General features: G+C 50.7%; 2 protein-coding genes across 6 annotated transcripts in view; both read left to right on the top strand.

The window, feature by feature from the left end:
• Positions 1 to 1,711: 1,711 nt before the first annotated feature.
• SF3B2 (splicing factor 3b subunit 2) lies at positions 1,712 to 16,966 on the top strand. 3 transcript variants are annotated; one of them, XM_024574227.3, is made up of 22 exons: positions 1,712 to 1,879; positions 2,051 to 2,097; positions 2,375 to 2,452; positions 3,218 to 3,466; positions 3,682 to 3,732; positions 4,678 to 4,795; positions 5,101 to 5,201; positions 5,520 to 5,616; positions 5,811 to 5,902; positions 6,690 to 6,905; positions 7,055 to 7,192; positions 7,385 to 7,465; positions 7,648 to 7,875; positions 8,618 to 8,767; positions 9,444 to 9,533; positions 9,644 to 9,751; positions 10,886 to 10,993; positions 11,511 to 11,653; positions 11,742 to 11,843; positions 16,011 to 16,110; positions 16,214 to 16,399; positions 16,731 to 16,966. In XM_024574227.3, exons 1-22 carry the CDS (start codon positions 1,747 to 1,749, stop codon positions 16,800 to 16,802), a joined length of 2,688 nt encoding a protein of 895 aa, XP_024429995.2. In that variant the 5' UTR covers positions 1,712 to 1,746; the 3' UTR covers positions 16,803 to 16,966. The 3 variants fall into 3 exon arrangements, with proteins under 3 accessions (XP_024429995.2, XP_053781556.1, XP_024429994.2); XM_053925581.1 differs by having other exon boundaries at positions 2,048 to 2,097; positions 3,685 to 3,732; XM_024574226.3 differs by having other exon boundaries at positions 2,048 to 2,097.
• Positions 16,967 to 18,299: 1,333 nt separating this feature from the next.
• Positions 18,300 to 22,538, top strand: part of PACS1 (phosphofurin acidic cluster sorting protein 1) — a 115,533-nt gene continuing 111,294 nt past the window's right edge. The window contains exon 1 of one of the 3 annotated variants that reach the window (XM_024574322.3): positions 18,300 to 18,886. In XM_024574322.3, coding sequence (XP_024430090.2) covers positions 18,537 to 18,886 — 350 coding nt within the window. In that variant the 5' untranslated portion in view covers positions 18,300 to 18,536. Of the gene's footprint in view, positions 18,887 to 18,994; positions 19,870 to 22,538 lie in introns of those variants that run through there. The other 2 variants (XM_024574321.4, XM_053925580.2) reach the window with 2 other exon arrangements.

Raw genomic sequence — 22,538 nt, 5'->3', positions numbered from 1 at the left:
GGATAACTGCTTGTGGTCCCAGTCTGGCTCCTCAGTCTTCCCCTCTGAACAATGGGGGTCCTCCTCTGCTTGGGTCCCAGAGCTTTTAGGATAAAATGGGGCCTCGCTTGGGCTGTCACTTTTGGGCCTAAGCTACACTACCTCCTCACACATCAGTCCTTCGTTTTCCTGCCTCAGAGACTCCCATCCCCTTCCCTACTGCATACACATGCCTGGGGGCCTCTAGCCTCGGGTGACCTGCCGTTGGCTCTCCAGTTACAGGGAGCAGAAAGACACTTCCTTTGTATCAGGAATGGTTCTGCTTGAGTGGGCTGACGTGCTGGAGGGGAGGGCAGCGCTGCTTTTCCTTCTGTCCTTTCTGGGTTTGGCTTCCCCTCAGGGAGTGTCAGGAGACTGGGATGGTGGTAGTGACAGAAGTGGGAAGGGTCCAGGTCTGGGCAGGAGTGAAGAGAATTTCCTAGCTGGTCCTTTTCTCCTCTCTCACAAACCTCAGCTGCGCTAGACCGGGCACCCCATTCTTTTTTTCACTGCTGCCAGCTATTTCTCTGTTGGAGGCAGTGGGTGAAATGGAGCATGCTAGAGATCTGAAGGGTGTGGGAGTTTGCGGGGAAATGAGACCATTTCACTTGAGTTTCCTGTTTCTCTCCCCCAATGTGCGCGCACACACACACACACACACACACACAGGTAGTGAGCCTGTCAGCCAGAGACAGAGCCAGAATGGCAGAGGAACCCCGGAGCTAGTGGCAGAGGTGGGCAGAGAAACCGAATTGACTGGTCAGGACAGGGAGAGGTGGAAGCTGGGCAGGCTAGGGGGTACCTGCCCATTTCTCTCTCAGGCTCACAGGCCACTGGTGCTGGTGGGGGGTGGGGCAGGCGGCAGGGTTTACTTCCCAGGAGGCTCATGGGAATGAGGGAAGAAAAGTTATTTCGGACACTAAAAACAACACAAATCCTGTTGTTGGAAAGGCTGTTCCACTTGCTTCCCCCCCAGTAATCATTTATTGAGCACTTCCTGAATGCCATCAGGCCCCTGCTCACGTTCTTGGGGATTAAGGTGGGGAGAAGGGGCAAGAAAGACTTCAAAACAAATGGTGGAGGTTTGAACGTGTTATGGGAGCTCCATGGAAGGACAGGAAAACGCGGAGACGACCTAACGAGACGACATTTCAGCCGGCCTGGATGGTGGAAAAAAGGGCTTTAAGCGTGGCCCTCCCCCCAGGTCGGCAGCTGGATCTCAGCCCGGGCAGGTCCGTTCTTCTACCGGCTCCGATCCCATTTCAGCGCGTTCAGCTGGGCCAGGGGTGGGCGGCAGACAATCAGACACCGTTTTATCACAGGTATCAGCTGCAACTTCTAGCTTTTTGCCGCGCCCAACGCCTGGCCGCCGGGGAGTGAGTCCTTAGGGGTCCTTGGGAACGTAAGCGTCCAGGCCTCTCTCGCTCGATTTGGGACTCGGGACGGGAGGCTGCCGGTCGGCTCACGGGTAGATCGGGCACAGCCCCGCTGCCGCTCCAGTCCCCAGTGCGCACAGCGCCCTGGCCGGACGCCGTACTACAACTCCCAGAAGGCTTCGTGGCGAGGCTGCCTAGAGACAATTAGAGAACAGCAGGGGGTGGGTCTCTACGGCAAAGGCCTTCCAACCCTGGAGGGGACGTGGCGGACGGCGCTGCCGGAAGTTCCGGGAAGTGCCCCCCCAGTCTGGCCTGAGCATCCGGTTTGGTCGCGCGCCTAGCCGTGGCTAAGATGGCGGCCGAGCATCCTGAGCCTCCCAAAGGAGAGTTGCAGCTGCCGCCGCCGCCACCACCTGGGCACTATGGCGCCTGGGCTGCCCAGGAGCTTCAGGCCAAACTGGCAGAGATCGGAGCTCCGATCCAAGGTGAGGGGCACTGGAGGTCAAGAGCCGGCAGCGTAGGCCTGCGGGGGAGCGGAGTCTGGTTACCCCGGAGACCCGGGGGCGGTTGGCGGAGGCGGGCTGCTGGGACTTGACTACCGCCGCCTGGCCTGCTCGGCCTGTGCTACGCCATTAATCCTGTGCTTTGTCCAGCAGGGAGTCGCGAGGAGCTTGTGGAACGGCTGCAGACCTACACCCGCCAGGTAAGTGTTAGCAGCAGGGTGTCGGGATAGGCCGAGCTTCTGCAGGAAGCCTTCATTCTTTGTGTACCTGCACGCAGCGAGCGGGACTTGCCCTTTTTGCCTGTTACTGTCTTTACGTGCTCTGTTGTAACCGCTTCTATACGCACACTGGCTTTCCCCAGTGCTCAGCCCGAGCTCTGGCAGACAGGCGCTGGGTAAATTTTGTGGCATGGGCGGGAGTGAGCGTCGTTCAGTGGAACAGCATGTTCATGGACTGACCTAGAGGTCTCTTTTGCAGACTGGCATCGTACTGAATCGGCCGGTTCTGAGAGGAGAAGATGGGGACAAAGCTGCTCCCCCTCCCATGTCAGCACAGGTAGGGAGGTTGTTGCACTTTATCAAGTCCCTTCTGGTTAGGATAGCCCTTCTCACGGGTAGTGTCCTGGGGATGTAACTAGCAGATTGGGCAGGAAGGTACTGCAGTGACGGAATTAGGAGCTCTCCAATTCTCCCTTGGTCCTAGCCTCGCCTCCTTCTCCAGTGTCTGCTCCTCCAAATTCTACTGATCGTTTAAGATTCAGCTTAAATATCTGGAAGCTTGACTTGAGTCTCCCCCACCCAGCTGGAAGTAATTACCCTCTTTGTGCTCCTGGGGCACAGTTTCTGTGTTATTCATTAAGACATTAGGACTCACTCCTTGATTTGACTTCATACTCCCTACATTTAGTGAGTTATTGGGGCACACCAGCTCCTGCTTATTTAAGTCCTCTCAAGTTCCCTGTCTTTTCTGATCCAGGATATAGCTCTTTTTCTCTAGAGCAGTGGCTCTGACCTGGGGTCCATTGACTTCTGTGTGTGGGGTAAGGAGTCCTCAGATGGCCTTTAGAGCTGTCCGTGAGTCTCCTGAGGTTGTATGCAAAAATCTGTGCTCAAGATATTTTTCTGGAGAGTGCTGCTAGCTTTCATTGGTTGGTGCCCCAAAGTTAATATCTTCTCTTCGGATCGCTGTAGAGTATTGTCTTGAATGCAAGAACTGTGCGCCATTTGACTTTGAGTCCCGGCATCTCCGTGATAGTAGATCCCCAACAAATGTCTGTAGTAGATAAATGCTTCCTAAATTATGGTCTTGTTTTTTCCACAGCTGTCTGGAATTCCCATGCCACCGCCACCCATGGGACTACCCCCTCTGCAGCCTCCTCCACCACCCCCACCACCTCCACCAGGCCTTGGCCTTGGCTTTCCAATGGCAGTTGGACCCCGCCCACCCAACTTGGGACCCCCGCCTTCTCTTCGGGTGGGTGAGCCTGTGGCACTGTCTGAGGAGGAGCGGCTGAAGCTGGCCCAGCAGCAGGCGGCGTTGCTGATGCAGCAAGAGGAGCGCGCCAAGCAGGTAGGGCAGCTGGCAGCCTGGCCTGGGTTATGAAGGGGGAGTAGAGTCTTAGAGAGAGGTGGATTCTAGGGCCAAGCCTTCTGGGAAGGTCTGGACCAAAGGCTAGAACTGAGGCCCTAGGCCGGAAGGGGGCCCCAGGAGGCAGAGCTGTAGCACACTGCGGGGGCGGGGGGGGCTGGTGCGGGTGCCACTAAGAGCTTCTTTTCTTTTTTAAGCAGGGAGATCATTCACTGAAGGAGCATGAGCTCTTGGAGCAGCAGAAGCGGGTAATGCCCCTCATTTCAATCTTTGACTCCATGGTCCAGTTCCATGGCTGTCAGTTCTATTGCTTCATGTCCAAAACAAGATCCACCATTCCAGGTTCCTTCGTCCTCAACGAAGTTTCAGCCTCTCCCAGATAATTTCATTTTTCTTGTAGCTAAGGGGCTGGTGAGCTGTGGACTGGAGCCTGTTTTTGTTTGTTTTGTATGGAATACAAGCTAAGAATGGTTTCTGTATTTTTAAAGAACTGTAGCACAAAACCCCACGAGTGTGTAAAAGGGCCTGTACAGTGGCTTAAGTGTTTACTGCCTGGCCCATTACAGGGAAAGTTTGATGATCCCCCTAGTCTTACAGGATGTCATTTTAGGTACCGTGGGGAGGACTCTGGGCTAATGTAGTCATTTGTATCTGATTTAGACTAAATGTGATGCATGAGACATTCACCCCCCCAGGTGTCTTATGTCAGTTGCTACCTACTGGAGCATTAGGAAAAAGGCGTTACTAGCACCAGCCGTGGAAGTATTCATGCAATACTGTCTTTGCCAGATTGTGCTAGATCTTCAGGGGCAGATATAAGTAAAGAATTCACTGTTTGTTAGAAATAACTTAATCTTTTGGACGAAGCTCTTGTTAAAAAATAGAAGTCAGGGTTTAGCTAAATATCATATTCTCTGCTAGGAACTGGAAGTCTCCTGGGGTGTTTCTTGGTGTTATTTCCAGGGTGCGTGTGTGTGCACGTGTGCGCGTGTGCATGACATGACATGAGATGAGAGGGGCTCCCCCGTTTGGATCAGTATCCTGGAAGCGTGGGGGTGGCGGGGACGCCAGAACTCCAGTGGTGCCTGATTGTTCTCCTGGGGCCTGTTCCTTGGCTGAAAGGACGTGCCTGCCAGGACTGCCTGCGCAGTGGAGTTCCAAGCTGTGGCTCCACTTCCACTCCCCTCTTGTAGGCGGCTGTGTTACTGGAGCAAGAACGGCAGCAGGAGATTGCCAAGATGGGCACCCCAGTCCCTCGGCCCCCACAGGACATGGGCCAAATTGGTGTTCGCACGCCTCTGGGTCCTCGAGGTGAGACCTTGATAACGGAAGGAAAGGGCAAGGATGGTGATGAAAATTTTATTTATTTAAGTATATATCACATTTAAAAAGTGCACATCAGAAGTATGTAGTTCCGTGAACTTTCATAAACTGAACACACCTGTACAACCAGTACCTGGACCAAGAACCAAAACGTAGCCAGCACCCCAAAAGTCCACCTGGCTCCCTTCTAGCCACTCCTTCCCTCCAAGGGCATGGTCACCCTGACTTTTAGCCAGGAAGGTAATATTTAAAATGAGTGTTTTGTCTCTTCTCACGCTGGATTTCTTTCTTAGTTGCTGCTCCAGTGGGCCCCACTCCCACTGTTTTGCCCATGGGGGCCCCGGTTCCCCGGCCTCGTGGTCCCCCACCGCCCCCTGGAGATGAGAACAGAGAGGTGAGATTGCTGATTTCTTCACAGGGAGAGGAGAGTGTGGTTTAGAAGGGGGCTCTTTTCTGGATTTTTAGAGAAGGATTCTCAGAGAAGGCAGGAGGACTTCTGGGGGGAGGCGGCATATACAGTTCAGACATGTTTAGGTGGGGCAGGGCCCTGCAGTTCACTCTGAGGGATGCTGAGGGGCGGTTGAGCCCGGTTGGTATTATCTGCTCTCTGCTGTTTATGTCATCTGGCCAGTAGCCTTCCTAGTAGTATAGGAGATGGATGTCCTCGGAAAAGAGGCACTATCACCCCCTCCTCCTGGGTTGTCTCTGGCAGATGGATGACCCCTCAGTGGGCCCCAAGATCCCCCAGGCTTTGGAAAAGATCCTGCAGCTGAAGGAGAGCCGCCAGGAGGAGATGAACTCTCAGCAGGGTGAGTGCGTCGTGGTGTCCTGAGGGCGGCAGGGACAGAACCCGGAGAGGCTGCGGCCGAGGCTGCATCCCTCTCTCCCGTTCCCAAGGGGGGGGTTGGACAGGAACTGGCCCTTGATAGAGAGGGGTTGCTGGGAGCACTAAGCAGGACGGTGGCCCCGAGAGGAGACTGATGGCCACCTCCCTCCCTTACAGAGGAAGAAGAAATGGAAACGGACATGCGCTCGTCCCTGGGCCAGTCAGCGTCAGAGACTGAGGAGGACACAGTGTCTGTATCCAAAAAAGAGGTATGGAGCCGGGTCTGGGCACCGAGGTAGCTCCCCTTTTCAGTGCTCCGCACGCAGCAGCTGCTGTCGTGCTGCTTTTTGTCCCCAGCATCTCGTAGGGATTTTTCATTCGGTTGCCACAGTTCTTTGAGTTATTTTCTTTTTCAGATTTTATTTATTTTTAGAGGGAGGGAGAGGAAAGGAGAAAGGGAGAGAAACATCAGTGTGTGGTTGCCTCTCATGCACCCCTACTGTGGGCCTGGCCTGCAACCCAGGCAGGTGCCCTGACTGGGAATCAAACCGGTGACCTTTTGGTTCACAGGCCGTCACTCAATCCACTGAGCCTCACCATCCAGGGCAGTCTTTTGAGTTCTGGGTACAACACACTTGTACTTTTTAAGGCTAAAAGACCTGAGTTTCTGAGAAATATAGTAATTTATCCAGAGGCCCACAACTTAAGAGGGGCTGAACTTTGGAGTCTGACTTTAAGGCTTCTTTTCTTTTAAAAAACATATTTATTTTTAGGGAGGGGGAAGGGAGGGAGAAAGAGAGGGAGAGATACATCAATCAGTTGCCTCTTGCACAGCCCCAACTGGGGGCCTGGCCTGCACCCCAAGCACGTGCCCTGACCAGGAGTTGAACTGGTGACCTTTTGGTTTGCAGGAGGATGCCCAACCCACTGAGCCGCAACATCCAGGGCTCAAGGCCTCTTTTCTCAGTTTCTTGAGGAAATTGGGGGAGATTAGAGGTTGGGGGCCGGCATGGTGCTTGGATTCCCTGACCCAGTCGGTTTTACTTGTTTTGACAGAAAAACCGGAAGCGTAGGAACCGAAAGAAGAAGAAAAAGCCCCAGCGGTCACGGGGGGCATCATCTGAGAGTTCTGGGGACCGAGAGAAAGAGTCAGCCCGGTCCCGTGGCTCCGAATCCCCAGCTGCTGATGTTGAAATTGAGTACGTGACTGAAGAACCCGAAATTTATGAGCCCAACTTCATCTTCTTCAAGAGGATTTTTGAGGCTTTCAAGGTACCAGGAGCAGCCCTCTCGAGGGGCAGAGTTGAACAGGAAAGGGGTAGGGACGGGGAAAGATGGGGTAAGGTGGACATATTTCAGTGCTGGGTTCAGGAACTGGGGAGGGGCCCAGGGCTGAGGTTTCCACATTTCCACCTCCTCAGCTCACTGACGATGTGAAGAAGGAGAAAGAGAAGGAGCCAGAGAAACTCGACAAACTGGAGAACTCTACAGCCCCCAAGAAGAAGGGCTTTGAGGAGGAGCACAAGGACAGTGACGATGACAGCAGCGATGACGAAGCGGTGAGGCCCGCACCATCCTGTTGGGGGGACGAGGACTCCTGGGCTGGCTGGCTGGCCGAGAGGCATCGCGCGCGGGACCGTGGTGAACTCTGGCGGGGGGCGAGTCCCGTGGTGGCTGAGGTTTGGGGTCAGCTGGGCAGTCTGATCGACACTGAAGGGTTCTGCTCTAAAGAGAGATGTCTTCTGGTCTAGGAAAAGAAGCCAGAAGCCCCCAAGCTGTCCAAGAAGAAGCTGCGCCGAATGAATCGCTTCACTGTGGCTGAACTGAAGCAGGTGAGACTGAGCTCATCCCGCAGGCCTGGAGCTCCTAGACTCCCTGTGGGGGGTTTTGCTTTGGGGAGGGGAGCCTCGAAGGAGGCCTGGGTGACTTGGGTATGAGTCCTTTGAGAAGGAGAAAGAAACGGCTGTAGACCAGAGAGGCTGGGACTTTTTTGAGGTGTGTCGCTGTTTTTCAGCTCGTGGCTCGGCCTGACGTTGTGGAGATGCATGATGTGACAGCACAGGACCCCAAGCTCTTGGTCCACCTCAAGGCCACTCGGAATTCTGTGCCCGTGCCACGCCACTGGTGTTTTAAGCGCAAGTACCTACAGGGCAAACGCGGCATCGAGAAGCCCCCCTTCGAGCTGCCGGACTTCATCAAACGCACAGGCATCCAGGAGATGCGGGAGGCGCTGCAGGAGAAGGTGAGGGCCTGCCTGGGGCTCAGAGCTGCCCTGGGGCAGCCATGTCCTGAATAGGGGCCTGCTTCAGAATTGGGATCTGGTTTCCAAAACCCACCTTCTTATGAATTGTCTAATTATCTGATCTCCGGTTTAGAAGTCAGCACTGTATGTGACACGTGGCAGGAGGGTCAGTCCTCGCCGTGGTGCTCAGAGCCAGCTCTCCTGTTCCCCCCGGAGACGTCTGGTTCTGAGTGGCTCCAGTGTCCCCCTTGTCTCCTCATCCCCTGTGCCTGCGCTTGGCCAGGCGACTTTGATCTGCAGGCAGTGCCTCCTTTCTCTGCCAGCTGCTCTTGGCTTTGTCTGTAGTCATCTGCCTCCCACGTGAGCGCAGTACACTTTGCGGCTAGAGATTCGTGGCGGTTGTGTGACTTCTTAAATTTAAAAATTTTAATTAAATACTTGGAGTGGGCAACAGTTGCATGTCCCACAAAAATTCAGGAGGTGCCAAAGTACCAGGTGAAATTTGCCTCTTGGTTAGGCTCTCGTCTGCCAGGTCTCTCAGAGGCAACTCATGAGTTTGGTTCATAGGATGTATGTATTTTGTTCAGCACGGATTCTGTAATTTTGAGGGGTTTGAGCAGGAAGGGTTCTGGTGACTTTCTGAATGAGATAAATGAGGTTTTGTTTCAGCTCTTCTGGGAGTGGGGAGCCAGATCTATTAAGAGTTGAACTTGTTAAATCCCTTTTTTGCCATTCTCCACAGGAAGAACAGAAGACTATGAAGTCAAAAATGCGAGAGAAGGTTCGACCCAAGATGGGGAAGATCGACATTGACTACCAGAAGCTGCATGACGCCTTCTTTAAGTGGCAGACCAAGCCAAAGCTGACCATCCATGGGGACCTGTACTATGAGGTTCGGGAGGTTTGGGAGTGGGGACTGAGGAGGCAAGGCTGGGCCTTCGGTCACGGGTCTGTAACTCCTGGTCTGAAGGGCTTTTGAGGCTGGTACAGTGGCCCCTCCCCTCAGCCTCAGAGTTGTCCATTAACTCCCCTGAGTGAGATGGAATTTGAAATCTTCAGACGAGGCGGTGTTTTGGAGAGGTGCAGACCATGTCTTTGAAGCGATATTTGTTAATGGTGGGCGGTTTAGGGACAGAGGCAGATGCTTTTGGGAAACATTTTATATTGGGGGAGAGAGAAAACTTTTTTCTGATTCATAAAATATTAATGACTATGATATCCTGGAATTCTTGAGGCGGGAGGATCTTGGTAATCATCCGGTCAAACGCCCTCATTCCACAGATGAGAAAGCAGGTCCGGAACTTGCCCACGTTCTCACAGTGGACTAGTTAATTAGAGGGCTGGGAGTCTGTCTTTTCAAACCCCCTCCTTCCTGGCCTTTATTCCTTTCCCTGCTCCAGCCAGGGAGAGAGGCGATGAGAATCCGAGTGGGGACGAGGCAGCCCTCAGCGGGGTTGTGTGTCGGGTGTGGATTGGGGCTTCTCATCTTTGTTCTCACGTCCTCTTGCCGTTGAGTTCCCAGTGCGTGTCTGGCGTTCACAATACGGCATGCTCTGCTTTTTCCCCAGGGGAAGGAGTTCGAGACACGACTGAAGGAGAAGAAGCCAGGAGATCTGTCTGATGAGCTAAGGATTTCCTTGGGGATGCCAGTAGGACCAGTGAGTGCCAGTTACCTGACGGGACACACAGAAGAGGGCGGGAATTGGAGCGGAAGGGAGACAAAGGGATAGGGTTGGGCAGATGGTATTTCGTTCCCTCTTTCCTGCAGAATGCCCACAAAGTCCCTCCCCCGTGGCTGATTGCCATGCAGCGATATGGACCACCCCCGTCGTACCCGAACTTGAAAATCCCTGGGCTGAACTCACCCATCCCTGAGGTGAGCACTTGCCTTTCTTTCGTTCTTAGCTGCCTCTGCTCTTAACTAGGGCGAGATTTTTTTCTCCCTCATTCCACCATGTGTTTTTATTTTTTAAGAAAAAAAGAATAATGGGTCTTGTTATTTAAAAAACCTGACATGCTCACCTAAAATAATCAGAATCGGGATGTACAAAGATGAAAACAAATCACAATTTTATCACCCAGAAATAACTGGACTTAACATTTGGTGAATATGTTTCCAGATATCTCCCTGGTATGTACGTGGATGGATACGTACATACATACACACACCCAGAAATAATTTTATGTCAGGAATGGCATTAAGTTCATTTTTATTTCAAAAGAAAAAAACCATTGCCGTGGCCGGGTGGCTCCCTTGGCTGGAGCGCTGTCCTGATTCACCAGTTTTGATCCTCGGTCCGGGCACACGTAGGAAGCAGCTAGTGAATGCAGAAATAAGTGCCACAACAAATCGACGTATCTCTCTCTCCCACCCTCCCTCCCTCTCTAAAATCAATCAAAAATTTTTTTTTAAAATTAAATTTAAAAATTAACAGACAACAAAGTCATTAAAGTGAAAAAGAAGTAATTGTTCAGTTTCAGAATTTTTTTTTTTAAAGATTTTATTTACTTTTAGAGAGAGGAAAAGGAAAGGAGAAAGAGGGAGAGAAATATCAATGTGTGATTGCCGCTCACGCACCGCCTGCTGGGGGCCTGGCCTGCAATTGAACCTGTGACCTTCTGGTTCACAGGCTGCCACTCAATCCACTGAGCCACACCAGCCAGGGCAGAATTTCTTATGAGAAATAGATTCTAAAGGCTTTTATAAAGTTAGGAAACTATCAGTAAGAAGCGGGAGTCATGTTTTTTCATGAATACGTTTCAGTTTTAGGCAGTATGGGCTACCGCAAAGCTGAGGTTATTCACGTACTCTCATCTCCCTGTCCTGTGGCCTCCAGATTTTTGTTGCTTATGATTTATAATGCCTTTTTACGTTTAACTCGTCTCTGAAATCATAATTTCCAGAGTTCCTAAGTGTTATTTCTGTACTTTGGAGTGTGACTTCTTTCTAGGCCTGCAGTGCCACTTAGGAGCCTAGGAGTAGAACTGACTTGCATTTCCTGTCTTGCAGAGCTGTTCCTTTGGATACCATGCTGGTGGCTGGGGCAAACCCCCGGTAGACGAGACAGGGAAGCCACTCTACGGGGACGTGTTCGGAACCAATGCAGCCGAATTCCAGGTGTGGGCCGTGGCTGGCCTGCTTGGCCTTACTTAAGGTCATGAAGTTTTAGAGAAAGTTGGTTTGTAGCACGGGCGTCCAAACTTTTGGCGTCTCTGGGCTGCACCAGAAGAAGAAGAGTTGTCTTGGGCCACACATTAAATACATTGTGACACGTTAAATATATTGTGATCTGTAATCACAAAAAAATCTCATAATATTTTAAGTAAATTTACAATTTTGTGTTGGGCTACATTCATAGCCATCCTGGGCCTCATGCGACCTGTGGGCCACAGTTTGGACACCCCTGGTTTATAGCTTCATTCCCAGTGAGCTGGGTATTGTGAATTTTCAAAGTCTGAAGAAGGGCATGCGTTTTTCTGAGCTGCAATGCAAGTGCAAGCCCCTGCTAGAATATGAGCGCTCTCTGTGCAGAGGTGGTTTGTTTATTCTTCTATCAGTATCAGTTTCCCTTTATAATAGCTTGACACAGGATAGGTAGTAAACGTTTGTTAAATGAATGAGTGATCTCTTTCAGACCAAGACTGAAGAAGAAGAGATTGATCGGACCCCTTGGGGAGAGCTGGAGCCATCTGATGAAGAGTCTTCAGAAGAAGAGGAAGAGGAGGAAAGTGATGAAGACAAGCCAGATGAAACAGGCTTTATTACTCCTGCAGACAGGTGGGGGAGCAGAGTCTGTCTCTCTGAACTGGTCTGTCTGTCTTTGGGGACCTTCTCTTTACTCCAAGGCTTGTTCCTCTCTTCACAGTGGCCTCATCACTCCTGGAGGATTCTCCTCAGTGCCAGCTGGAATGGAGACCCCTGAACTCATTGAGCTGAGGAAGAAGAAGATCGAGGAGGCGATGGATGGGTGAGGAAACCAGTAGTCTGAGAGGGGAGGCCTTTCTCTTCCCTTCAGCTTCTAGGTTGACTGGCTGATGTTTGTTGTCACGTGCCCCCATGTACACACAGTTACTGAATTCCATCTCCGTGCCAGGCACTGCTCCAGGCAGAGGGGAGTCGGCAGTGGACAAAACAGGGCAGATAGAGTCATCAGAGAACAAGATCGTTTCCGACGTGGATAGGACGATAGGACAGTGAAGCTGAGCAAACTGGGTAGTGGGATGTAGAGGGGCTGGGTGGTGGGAGGCCTTTGGGAAGGCCTCACTGAGGAGGGGGGCATTTGAGCTGAGAGCTGAAAGCTAGGAAAGAGCCAGTCACAGGATGATCGGGGACAGAGGAACTGTAAGCGCCGTAAAGCACAGATTTTGCATAGTTGTGCATTCTGAAGCTCTTGTCACTAGGTAGGTAAACACGTGGGATTGTTACATCTGAATGAATTGATCCTCTTTGTCATGAAATGATCTGTTTGTTCTGTTCTTTGTTCCCTTTTTTCTGTTTTCCTATTTTGGATTAATTGAACATTTTTTAAAAAGATTTTATTTATTTATTTTTAAAGAGGGAGAGAAACACCAGTGTGTGGTTGCCTCTCGAGCGACCCCCACTGGGGACCTGGCCAGCAACCCAGTCATGTACCCTGCCTGGGAATTGAACCGACGACCCTTTGGTTCACAGCCCACGTTCAGTTCACTGAGCTACACCAGCCAGGGCCTAATTGAACATTTTTTATGATTCTGTTTTACCTCCTGTTTTGACTTAGTGACTGTAAGTGTTTGTTTTATTATTTTAGTGGGTGCCTAGGGTTTGGAATATCCGTCTTTATCACAGTCTGCCTTCAGGCAGTGTTACACCACTTCCGGGTAGTATTAAGAACTTTACAAAAGTGTGCTTGCATCTCTTCCTCCTGACTGCCGCACTGTTGTCATACGTTTTACTTTTACATCTTAGAAACCCTACTCGCCATGGTTATTAGTTTTGTTTCAATGGTCAGTGATCTTTTAGAGAGAGTTAAATAATAAGAGTCATATATTAACCTATGTAATTACCCAGTGTTCTTCCTTTTCTTCTTGTGTATCTAGGTTGATATCTGGTATCATTTTCCTTCTGCCTCAAAGCATTCCTTCTGCGTGTCTTGTGGGTCTGCTGGTCGTGAATTCAGCTCTTGCATGGCTTACCTTGTTGGAATGTTTTTGTCAGGTATAGGATTCTACACTGACTGCTTTTTTTCTTTTAAGTAGTTTAAAGATGTTCTATTGTCTGTCTTCTGTTGTTTCTGATGAGAAAGCTGTTGTCTTCACCCTTCTTTTGTTCCTCTGTACATGTGTTACTTTTCTCTGGCTGCTTTTAAGATTTTCTCACTGTTCTGGAGAATTTGATTATGCTGTGTGCTCTGTAGGGCAGTGTGTCGTGTGATTTTCTTTAAGTTTCTTTGGAGTTTATTAAGCATCTTGAATCTGGGTTTATAGTTTCTACTAATTTTCCAAAAATTTTAACCATTTTTCTAAATACTTTTTTCGTTACCTTTCTCCTCTCCTTTGGGAACTCCAGTTATGCATCTGTTAGGTCTCTTAAAGTTGTTCCACTTTTCACTGATGCTCTATTCATTTTCAAAATATAATTTTTCTCTTTGGGTTGCATTTTAGAAAATTTCTCTTCCTTTTCTGCAGTTTCTAATCTGACTTTAATCACATCCATTACAGTTTTTATCTCTGGCAGTGTGATTTGGGACTTTTTTTTTCCCAATCCTCACTTGAGTATATGTTTATTGATTTTTAGGGAGGGAGAGAAACATCATTGTGAGAGAGAAACATTGACTGGTTGCTTCCTGTGTGTGCTCTGACCAGGGACTGAACTCGCAACCTAGGTATGTGCCCTGAATGGGGATCGAACCTGTAACCTTTTGTTTGTATGGAATGATGCTCCAACCAACTGAGCCACCTAGCCAGGGCAGATTTGGGTCTTTTATATCTTCTGTGTCTCTTATTTAACTTGTGAACAAATGGAATGTAGTTATAATAACATTTTAGCTCTGGCTGGTGTGGCTCAATAGATTGAATGCTGGCCTACAAACCAAAGGGTCGCCAGTTCAATTCCCAGCCAGTGCACATGCCTGGGTTGCAGACCAGGTCCCCAGGGGGGTGCGTACAAGAGGCAACCACACATTGATGTTTCTCTCCCTCTCTCCCTCCCTTCCCCTCTCTCTAAAAATAAATAAATAAAATCTGTAAAAAAAAAAAAAAAAGATTTTAATGTACTTGCCTGCTAATGCCAACATCTGTGCCAGTTCTGGGTTGATTTAAGCTGAGTATTTTTCTCATTAAGGATTGGATTTTCCTGCTTCCTTGCATGTCTGTTGGTTTTTGATTGGATGCTAGACTTTGTGAAATGTACCAGGATACTTTTGTATTCTTGTAAATCTTTAGCTTTGTCCAGGGACACAGTTAAGGTACAGTGGAACCTCAGTTCTCGAACTTAATTTGTTCTGGAAAACTGTTTGACAAGCAATTTGTTCAGAAACCACATGTCATTTGTTGCCTGAGAGACACATGACTGATCACACAGGTATCAACATGGAAGGGTTGTTGGGAAGAGAATCGAGACCCGAAGTTTTTTTAGACAACTGAGACATTTTTTTCTGTGAGCAACTTGGTTGAGAACTGAATTGTTTGAGAACCAAGATGTTTGAGAAACAAGATTTGACTGTACTTGGAAACAGTTTGATTCTTTGAGGTCTTGCCTTCAGGTTCAGTAGGCGAGACTCAGGCAGTGCGCCCCACTACTGAGGCACAGGGTGCTCTGCATGCTTGACCCAGTGCCTGGTTAACTAGGCGTTTTTTTCTGTCTGCCTAGTGGGGCTAGGTGCTCTTCTTGGTCCCGAGTAAGGGGCAGGTACTGTTACCACTGAGCCCTTCAGGTGGTTCTCTCCCTAGCCCAGGTACTTTCCTCACATGCAGTACTTACCTGAGTACTTGAGGGGGACCTTCTGCAGGTGTCTTGAGCTCTTGAGTCTCTGGCCTGCTTTTTCTTCTCCAGTACCCTGTCCTGTGATCTCTAGCTGCCTTGGCCTCCTTGCACTTGCAGCTTTATCTCTTCAACTCATGGAGTCCTTCGGCTTCTGCATGCGTTACTCTTCCTCCTTCTATGGTCTGCAGACTCTCCGTGCAGTAGGCTGGGCAATTGAAGGACTCACTTCACTTGTTACCTGTCTCTCAGGAATCACTGTCCTTCCTTGTCTCATGTCCAGGGACTTGGAAACCACTATTATACCACTTCTGGATAGTATTAAGAAACTTAGATCTATTTTGCCCCTTTTTTTTGGTTGTTTCAGGTGGGAGGGTACATCTAGTCCCTGTTGCACCTTGTCAGGAAGCAGAAGTCTCAAGTTTTGCATATTCAAGAAGGAGAAAGAAGGGTACTGTGGCTGAGTGTAGTGAGCAGGAACTGGGGAAGGGGTCAGACCGTGAACCCTTTAGGCCATGATAAAGAGTATGAACTTTATTCAAATTGTGATCAAAAGCCTCAGTGGGTTTTGAGCAAAGGAAGGACAGCATCTGAATTCCATTTTAAGGCGCTTGCTCTGGCTGCTGTGTGACTGTAGTTTGTCACCGCTTCAGGAGAAGAGGTGGGGATGAAGCCATGTCTGGGTTGATACTGGTAGATTTGCTCTTGTGTTTCAAGTGGAATCCTTTAAGTAGCTGGTGAGGTTGGCTGTGGATGGTGCTCACACCAATGGAAGGGCTGGAAGTTTGAGTTCTGTATGCTAAAACTCCAGGCACAACACTGGGCAGGAACTGCTGTAGCCTCTTCTCTTCTAGCTTCTGTGTACCAGAGATCTTTTGGAAACTTTCAGCCTCTAACCCTTAGCCTTTCTTTGCATGTGGTAGTCTTGGTCTCTGATCCCCTAAACTTGGTTCAGGGGATCCCTAACTCAGTCTCTCTACTCTTTCCAGGCTGTATTCCCCGCAGTCAGCACTGACCCGGTTCTTTCCTCTCATGGGTTTCCATGACCTGCAGAGGCAGCTTGGGCATCATTTCCCCCCGTGTCTCGGGATCTCTCCAGCTGGGTGCTGGGTGGAGGTGCTGTTCGTGTTCTTTTGTTTCCCTTTCATTTTGGTCTTGACCCCTTTGTTCTTTGCAGAAGTGAGACGCCCCAGCTGTTTACTGTGTTGCCAGAGAAGAGAACGGCCACTGTTGGGGGAGCCATAATGGGATCGACCCACATCTATGACATGTCCACGGTGAGTCCTTGGTGGACACTGCCTTTGAGGACTGGATAGGGGACAGAAGCTGGGGCTTCTGAGCCTCTCTTTGGAAACAGCAAGGCTCTGATCCCTTTGGTAGGTTATGAGCCGGAAGGGCCCAGCCCCTGAGCTGCAAGGTGTGGAAGTGGCTCTGGCACCTGAAGAGTTGGAACTGGACCCCATGGCCATGACCCAGAAGTACGAGGAGCATGTACGGGAGCAGCAGGCACAAGTGGAGAAGGAAGACTTTAGTGACATGGTGGCTGAGCATGCTGCCAAACAGAAGGTAGGAGCTCACAGCAGAACCTCTGGCTTGGGGACTGGGACTCCTTTTTCAGTGGAGTGGTGTCCTCTAGTGGGGAGAGTGAGGGACAACTCAGGGCCTGCTGCCCTGAGCTTCCTTGGTGCTGGAACCTTAGGAACGGCCTAGTGGACTGCCCTCCTTAAGGCTGATGAAACAGGCACAGGGAGGGGAAGGAACTCCTCCAAGTCTGAGAATCTAGTTTCAGCACTTCAGCACTTCAGACGTGTGTGGCTGTGTCAGGCTGCCCACCCTTGTTTTGGGGATCAGCGGGTTGTTTAACCTGTCGTAACCTGTTTCTCTTTCTCTCCTTTAGCAAAAGAAACGGAAAGCTCAGCCCCAGGACAGCCGTGGGGGCAGCAAGAAATATAAGGAGTTCAAATTTTAGGTTCCCGTCACACCCCCAGCCCTCCTTTAGACCCTCTGCCTGGATGTCTGGGCTTCACACATGGGTTCCCAAGAGCCAGCTCTCCCACATTCCCAAGGGCTTGTCATTTCATGTTCTTATTTTCGACCTGTTTTGTAAATAAAGCTGTTTCCCAAGGAAAGAGATGAATATGTAACACTCCTGATCCTCTTTGTCTCCTTTTGGTCCCCTCCTGCAAAAGGACTAAACCAGCCTTTTTCTGCACCTTCAGGGCTGCCCCACGACCAGGGGCATGCACCTGGATCAGATGGTATGGTTGAGACTGGTGGTGAAGCCCAAGCCGTGTGGAAATTTTGTTTTACCGTGGCCTGTCTTTGTAGGAAGGCTCTGTGGAAAGTACCTGAAGGTCTGGTTTGACCTTACTACTTTGTCCTTGGGGGCTAAAAATAGCCAGCTTAGGGCCTGGGCTGGGCCGGGAAGTAAAGTGGGCTTGGGAAGTAGGCCAGGTCAGGCCTTCCTAATAGACCTTGTGGTCAGAAGAGTCCAAGCCTGTACCGTGCAGACACAGCTCAAAGTCTAGGTTGTCCTGAGTCCCTGCGATCCATGGGCGGTTTCTGTCGTGGGGGCTGGCTTTGTGAGTAAAAGGCGTTTGCCCAGCGCTGGGGAGACGTCTCCTGCGGCTGTACCACTGGTGTTGGGAGTGCACCAACAGAGGTGCGGGTGTGCGGGAGGCTTCAAGATGGTTTCTGGAGCAGAGAGTGTGGGAAATCCCACGGAGGACGTGCTAGTTGAACAAGGCTTTGGGGGAATAGAATTTCAGGTATTTTCTAAGTAGAAAAAAAACATTCCAAGAGGAAGAAATTGCGTGCACGGGTAACGGGCCTTGGGTCTCTGAAATGGTTCTTTGGGAGAGGGGCTTGTAGAGACAAAATGGTTGGCTCTAGAAGGGCCAGTGCTGAGCTTTTTAATTCATCCGTGCCAAGGGCCTTTTGGACCCTAGGTCCCTGAGCTCCCCCTTCCTACACTAGAGCGAAGCAGGAGCAGAAAGTTAACGACCCTTGGGCGCCTGGCCACTGGGTCTTCACTCCCTTGGCTGGTCTTAATGAAGAAACCCGGGGGCTGCCGGGCTGGGTGCCAGGTCTGCCCGCGGGAAAGCGGGCTAGGAGCGGCAGCGGGTTTTGCCTGAGCTCTGCAGACCCGAGGGGACCGAGGCGCGCTCTTGTGGCAGCCCCCCTCCTCTGGGCTGTGGCCGCGCCCCGGAAAAGCGGGGTTTCCGCTGGCCTGGCCACTGCGGCCAGGATAACGGGGGAGGGGAGGACCACACCGGCCGGCTGGGCTCTCGTGCAGAGGATTTGAGGGGAGGACCCGGCTGTGAGTGAGCAAGCAGCAGACCCCACTCCTAGTGAGCGACCAGCGCGCGCCCACAGACCCTCGGGCGAAGGCGAGCCAGGGCCCCGCCCCCCGCGCTGGGTGGGGCCGGTGCGTGGCAGGGCTCCCCGCCCCCTCCCCGGACACGCCCACCCAGTGTCTCGGCGGCGCGAGCCGCAACAGGCAGCGGCAGGCGGGCGCGAGGACTGCGCGCCGTGAGGCCCCGCGCCTGCGTGCAGCCTCTCGCTCGCTCGCGCGCTTGGGCGGGCGGGCTGAGGAGACCAGTCGAGCCCCCGCTGCTGCAGCCGCCGGGGGGGAAAAGCCTGGGCGTCTGCTTGGCGTCACCTCGATTCCCGTAACACCCGAGCCCCAGCCCCCGTCAGGGCCATGGCGGAACGCGGAGGGGTGGGCGGTGGTCCTGGAGGCGCCGGGGGTGGCAGCGGCCAGCGGGGCTCTGGGGTCGCCCAGTCTCCGCAGCAGCAGCCAGCGCCGCAGCAGCCAGCGCCGCAGCAGCCAACGCCCCCCAAACTGGCCCAGGCCACCTCGTCGTCCTCGTCCACCTCGGCAGTGGCCGCTTCCTCCTCGTCCTCGTCCACCTCCACCTCCATGGCCGTCGCGGTGGCCTCGGGCTCCGCGCCTCCCGGCGGCCCGGGGCCAGGCCGCACCCCTGCCCCAGTGCAGATGAACCTGTACGCCACCTGGGAGGTGGACCGGAGCTCGTCCAGCTGCGTGCCCAGGTGAGAGTCGGGCCGGGGAACTGGGCCCTTGGGCCAGGACTCTGATAGGCCCCTGCCTCCCATTCCCCTCTGCCCCATCGCCCAAGGGGACGCCCCCTTCTAGACATCCCTCTTTTCACACTCCCGCCGGCTGCCCCGCTGCCCTGCCTGGCCCCTGCCTGGCCACCCGAGACTCCTCCCGCGGAGACCCCGCCCTCTCCTGGCAGCCCCACCTTCTGTGTCGGGTCGGGACCACCCTCTTCCCTCCCAAAGCGGGGCCTTCGGGATTTTCAAGCCCTGGGCCTTCCTTTCCTTGCTCTGACCCATCCGGCCTTCCTGACAGTTTTGCCTCGTAAACCAGACTGTTCCCCCTGCCTTGCCGGTGCCCGTGGGTTCTACGTACGTTACATAGATGTGGTATAGATCTCTTTTGATATTATTATTTCCCAATATACTCAGCATGTGCCAAAGTTGGCTGTCACCTCCGCCAGGGAAAGCCCATATATTAACCCTAGGGGCCTCTAGTTAGTCGTCAGTACACATGTTCATTTGAACTTAGAATTACACACATTCTGTGCCGGCCTCTATGGTCTTGTAAAAGTCCTATTAGTGTGTCTTCAACTACTTTTCATCCCCTTCTTCCCCCTCCAGTAACTGGTCATAAATTCTCCTAGCCCTGTAGGGTGCATAAAATTACTGCCTTGCTCCTAAATCCAACCCATTCCTGTTTGTTGGAACCATCTGGGGACTTCCCTTCCATTGGTAAAATTTGCCCGAGTTTGGGATATTTTCTGTTTCTGTATTGGCAAGGCAGTCGCTCTACAAGTCTTGCGGGCCGTGTGCAGCGTCTTACAGTTCGCCCCTGGAACAGACACTGAGGGGCAGGTGTTGCCCGGCAGGCGCAGAGAGGTGCCTGGAGGTGATCCTGTCGCCTCGGAGTTGACTCTCTTGTCCTGGAGTCTCGCTCACTTTTGCTGTTAGCCCAGCCTTGGGCAGATGGCTGTGTAAGTGGGGGGAGAGGGAGCACCGTGTGGTTCCACCCTCAGCTGTATTTTTCTCCCCTCCCTTTATTTTGGGTTATTTCATGCATACAAAATTCTGTCTATATGTATATGTCCTAGATAGACTATTAAAAAATGATGAGAAGTACATCTCTGGCCTTGACTCAGCCTAAGAAATAGAGCATTACGGGTTCTGTTGAAGCCCTCGGGGCGCCCCTTCCCGGCCACACTCCCTTCTTCCCCCGCAAAGGTAAACATCACCCTGAATTGTGTGTTTATCACTTCCCTTGTCTTTGGAAACTAGTTTTATTGTGTGTGTGTGTCTCCGTCTAAGGTTTTTAAACTTTGAATGGTTTTGAAGTTTATGTAAATGCTATTGTACTCCGTGTGTCCTGTGACCTATTTTAGCGTGAGGTTTTCTTTTTTTTTTTTAACTCAACATTAGGTTTGTGAGAATCACCACCGTTTTATGCTAACTGTAGTTTAAATATTTTCACTAATGGATAGAATTTCACTGTAGGAATGTGTCATAATTCTCCTTTTGATGAACATTTGGGTTGTTTCCTGTTTGTTAACATACACAGTCATGCTGTAAATACTTTTGTCCAGGAATGCTGGTGTTCCTTGCAGAAGTTTCTTTCAGCTGTCCTTGTAGGTAGGGTGGAATTGTGTTTGCAGGGTGCACATCTGGAACCGGTTAAGATAACGCTAGTTTGTTTTCCGTTCGCTCCACTCTGCTCTTCAGGTACCTTGTGTTTCAACATTCATTTTACCTACTTACACTTTCTTTTTTTTCTGTCCTTCCCCTAGGGTAATCAGGAGCCACGTTAGTTTAGTTTGCTTTGGCCAGCACCCTAGCATAATACCCAACTCAAATGGGAGTTTAGTGTTTGACTCCGTTCCTCTCTTGGTCCTGAACAGGCCTCTCTTTATATAGGCTCATCTGTAGATGAAGTATTCCAGTCTTCCTCTTTGAAACATAGAAGCACGGGACCCTCCCCACAGGAATGCAGTGTGTTAGTGTGTGCTGGCTGCCCTCCGTCACAGCAACTCTGTCTGACTGCTGACACTGGGACAGCCCCAGCCGCCTTCTCTGGCCTGTTAGGTTGGAAGGGCATGACCACCTGGCAAGAAGCTGCTGTGCAGCGGGAGCTGGGGTGGTGGGAGGGTTGGGGGGCAGAGGGTGTGTGTGTGGGGTGTGTAAAGGAAATCACTGATTGCTATTGATTTGGGGTCTGTTCTTCTAAAAAGTGCTCATTTGTTAGCCCAAGAAACAGCCAGTCGTGCTGATCAAGTCGGGAATTATTATGTTAACTTGGTGTGAGAGGAGGCTTAGGCTGGTGTATTTTCACCTGCAGGGAGCGTGCAGTGTGTCCCGTCTGCGACCAGGCCATGAGATTGCCAGCTGTCCTGCCCTGACTGTGTTTTTCCTGGCTCCTGGTGGAACACTTGTGCCCTTTGAGGCACACTGTTTTATCTGCAGGACGGAAAGGAACACCCTGGGGGGGAAAATGGCTTGTTATTGGTCCTTCGAATTATTAGAATCATCTGGTTAATTTGAGGTCTCCCCGGTGTACTTGTCATGTTGTTTAGAACATACTGGCAATGTGCACTCTGTGTGGAGTCTAGGGTTAACATTCTCGTCCTGTGTAACCCGAGACACAAACGTGAACTATATGCTCTTAAGACATATATAGACGTGATTGTGATATAAGAATGTTATGGGAGTCAGTCTTGTGAAATGTGATTCTCTACCTAGTGCAGGGAAGAGAGTTGAAACGTTGAGTGTTAGGGTGGTCATGCTGCTTTTCTTGCTCCCTATAGAAATATAATTTGCTTTCGAAAAAAAGTCCCTTCCCTTTTATTAGATATTTAAATAAAGATGGGCATTGTAGTTGTTTTTGAGGAATATGCAGTGCTCTTTTTTTTTTTTAAATCTTTACCCAAAGAGCGGGTAAATATAGGGTCTGGCAGAAGTAATACCTGCTTGAGGGTGGTTGATAGGGTAATAATATGGGTGTAATAATTTATAGTTTTGATTTGAGCATTTCATGTAAAATGGCATATGGTGTGCTTGAGTGTGATCATTGTTGTGTTATAGAATTACATGTTTATAATTTTGTAATGAAAAGGGGGTGTTATTTGTGCTGGACCTGTGTGTGTGTGTGTGTTTATTTTGGAGAGAGGAAGTTGGGGGGGAGAAAGATAGAGGAACATCGATGTGAAAAATATTGATTGGTTGCCTCCTGTACACACCCCAAGATTGAACCTGCAGCCTAGGCAGGTGCCCTGACCCGAAATTAAACCCTCGGCCTTCTGGTGTATGGGGCAATGTTCCCACCAGTTGAGCCTTCCAGGCAGGGCCTGTACTCTGCTTTTATTTAACATCTACTAAATTTCCTCAGAACCCATAGTCATTTTTAAAAACATTTTATGGATGAAGAGCACACGTATAGTCGGCTTTAAAATAATTAAATTATTCTAGTCATTGCCATTTTTACCAGCATTTTTTTTAAATAAAAAGATTAATACATGTTCAAATTAGAAGTTTTAACATGACAGGAAAATGGCCAGTGTAAAGGAGAAAGCCCTAATCCTACCTCTGTTCTCACTCCCTAGAGATGATCACTGGGAACACAGGTGGCTTTATGATTCTATTATGAGTAGGTAGG

Source organism: Desmodus rotundus, chromosome 5, assembly GCF_022682495.2.
Source record: "Desmodus rotundus isolate HL8 chromosome 5, HLdesRot8A.1, whole genome shotgun sequence".
Lineage (NCBI taxonomy): Eukaryota > Metazoa > Chordata > Mammalia > Chiroptera > Phyllostomidae > Desmodus > Desmodus rotundus.
Note: the sequence above shows the minus strand (reverse complement) of the source record. Positions and strands in the feature narration are given on the sequence as shown.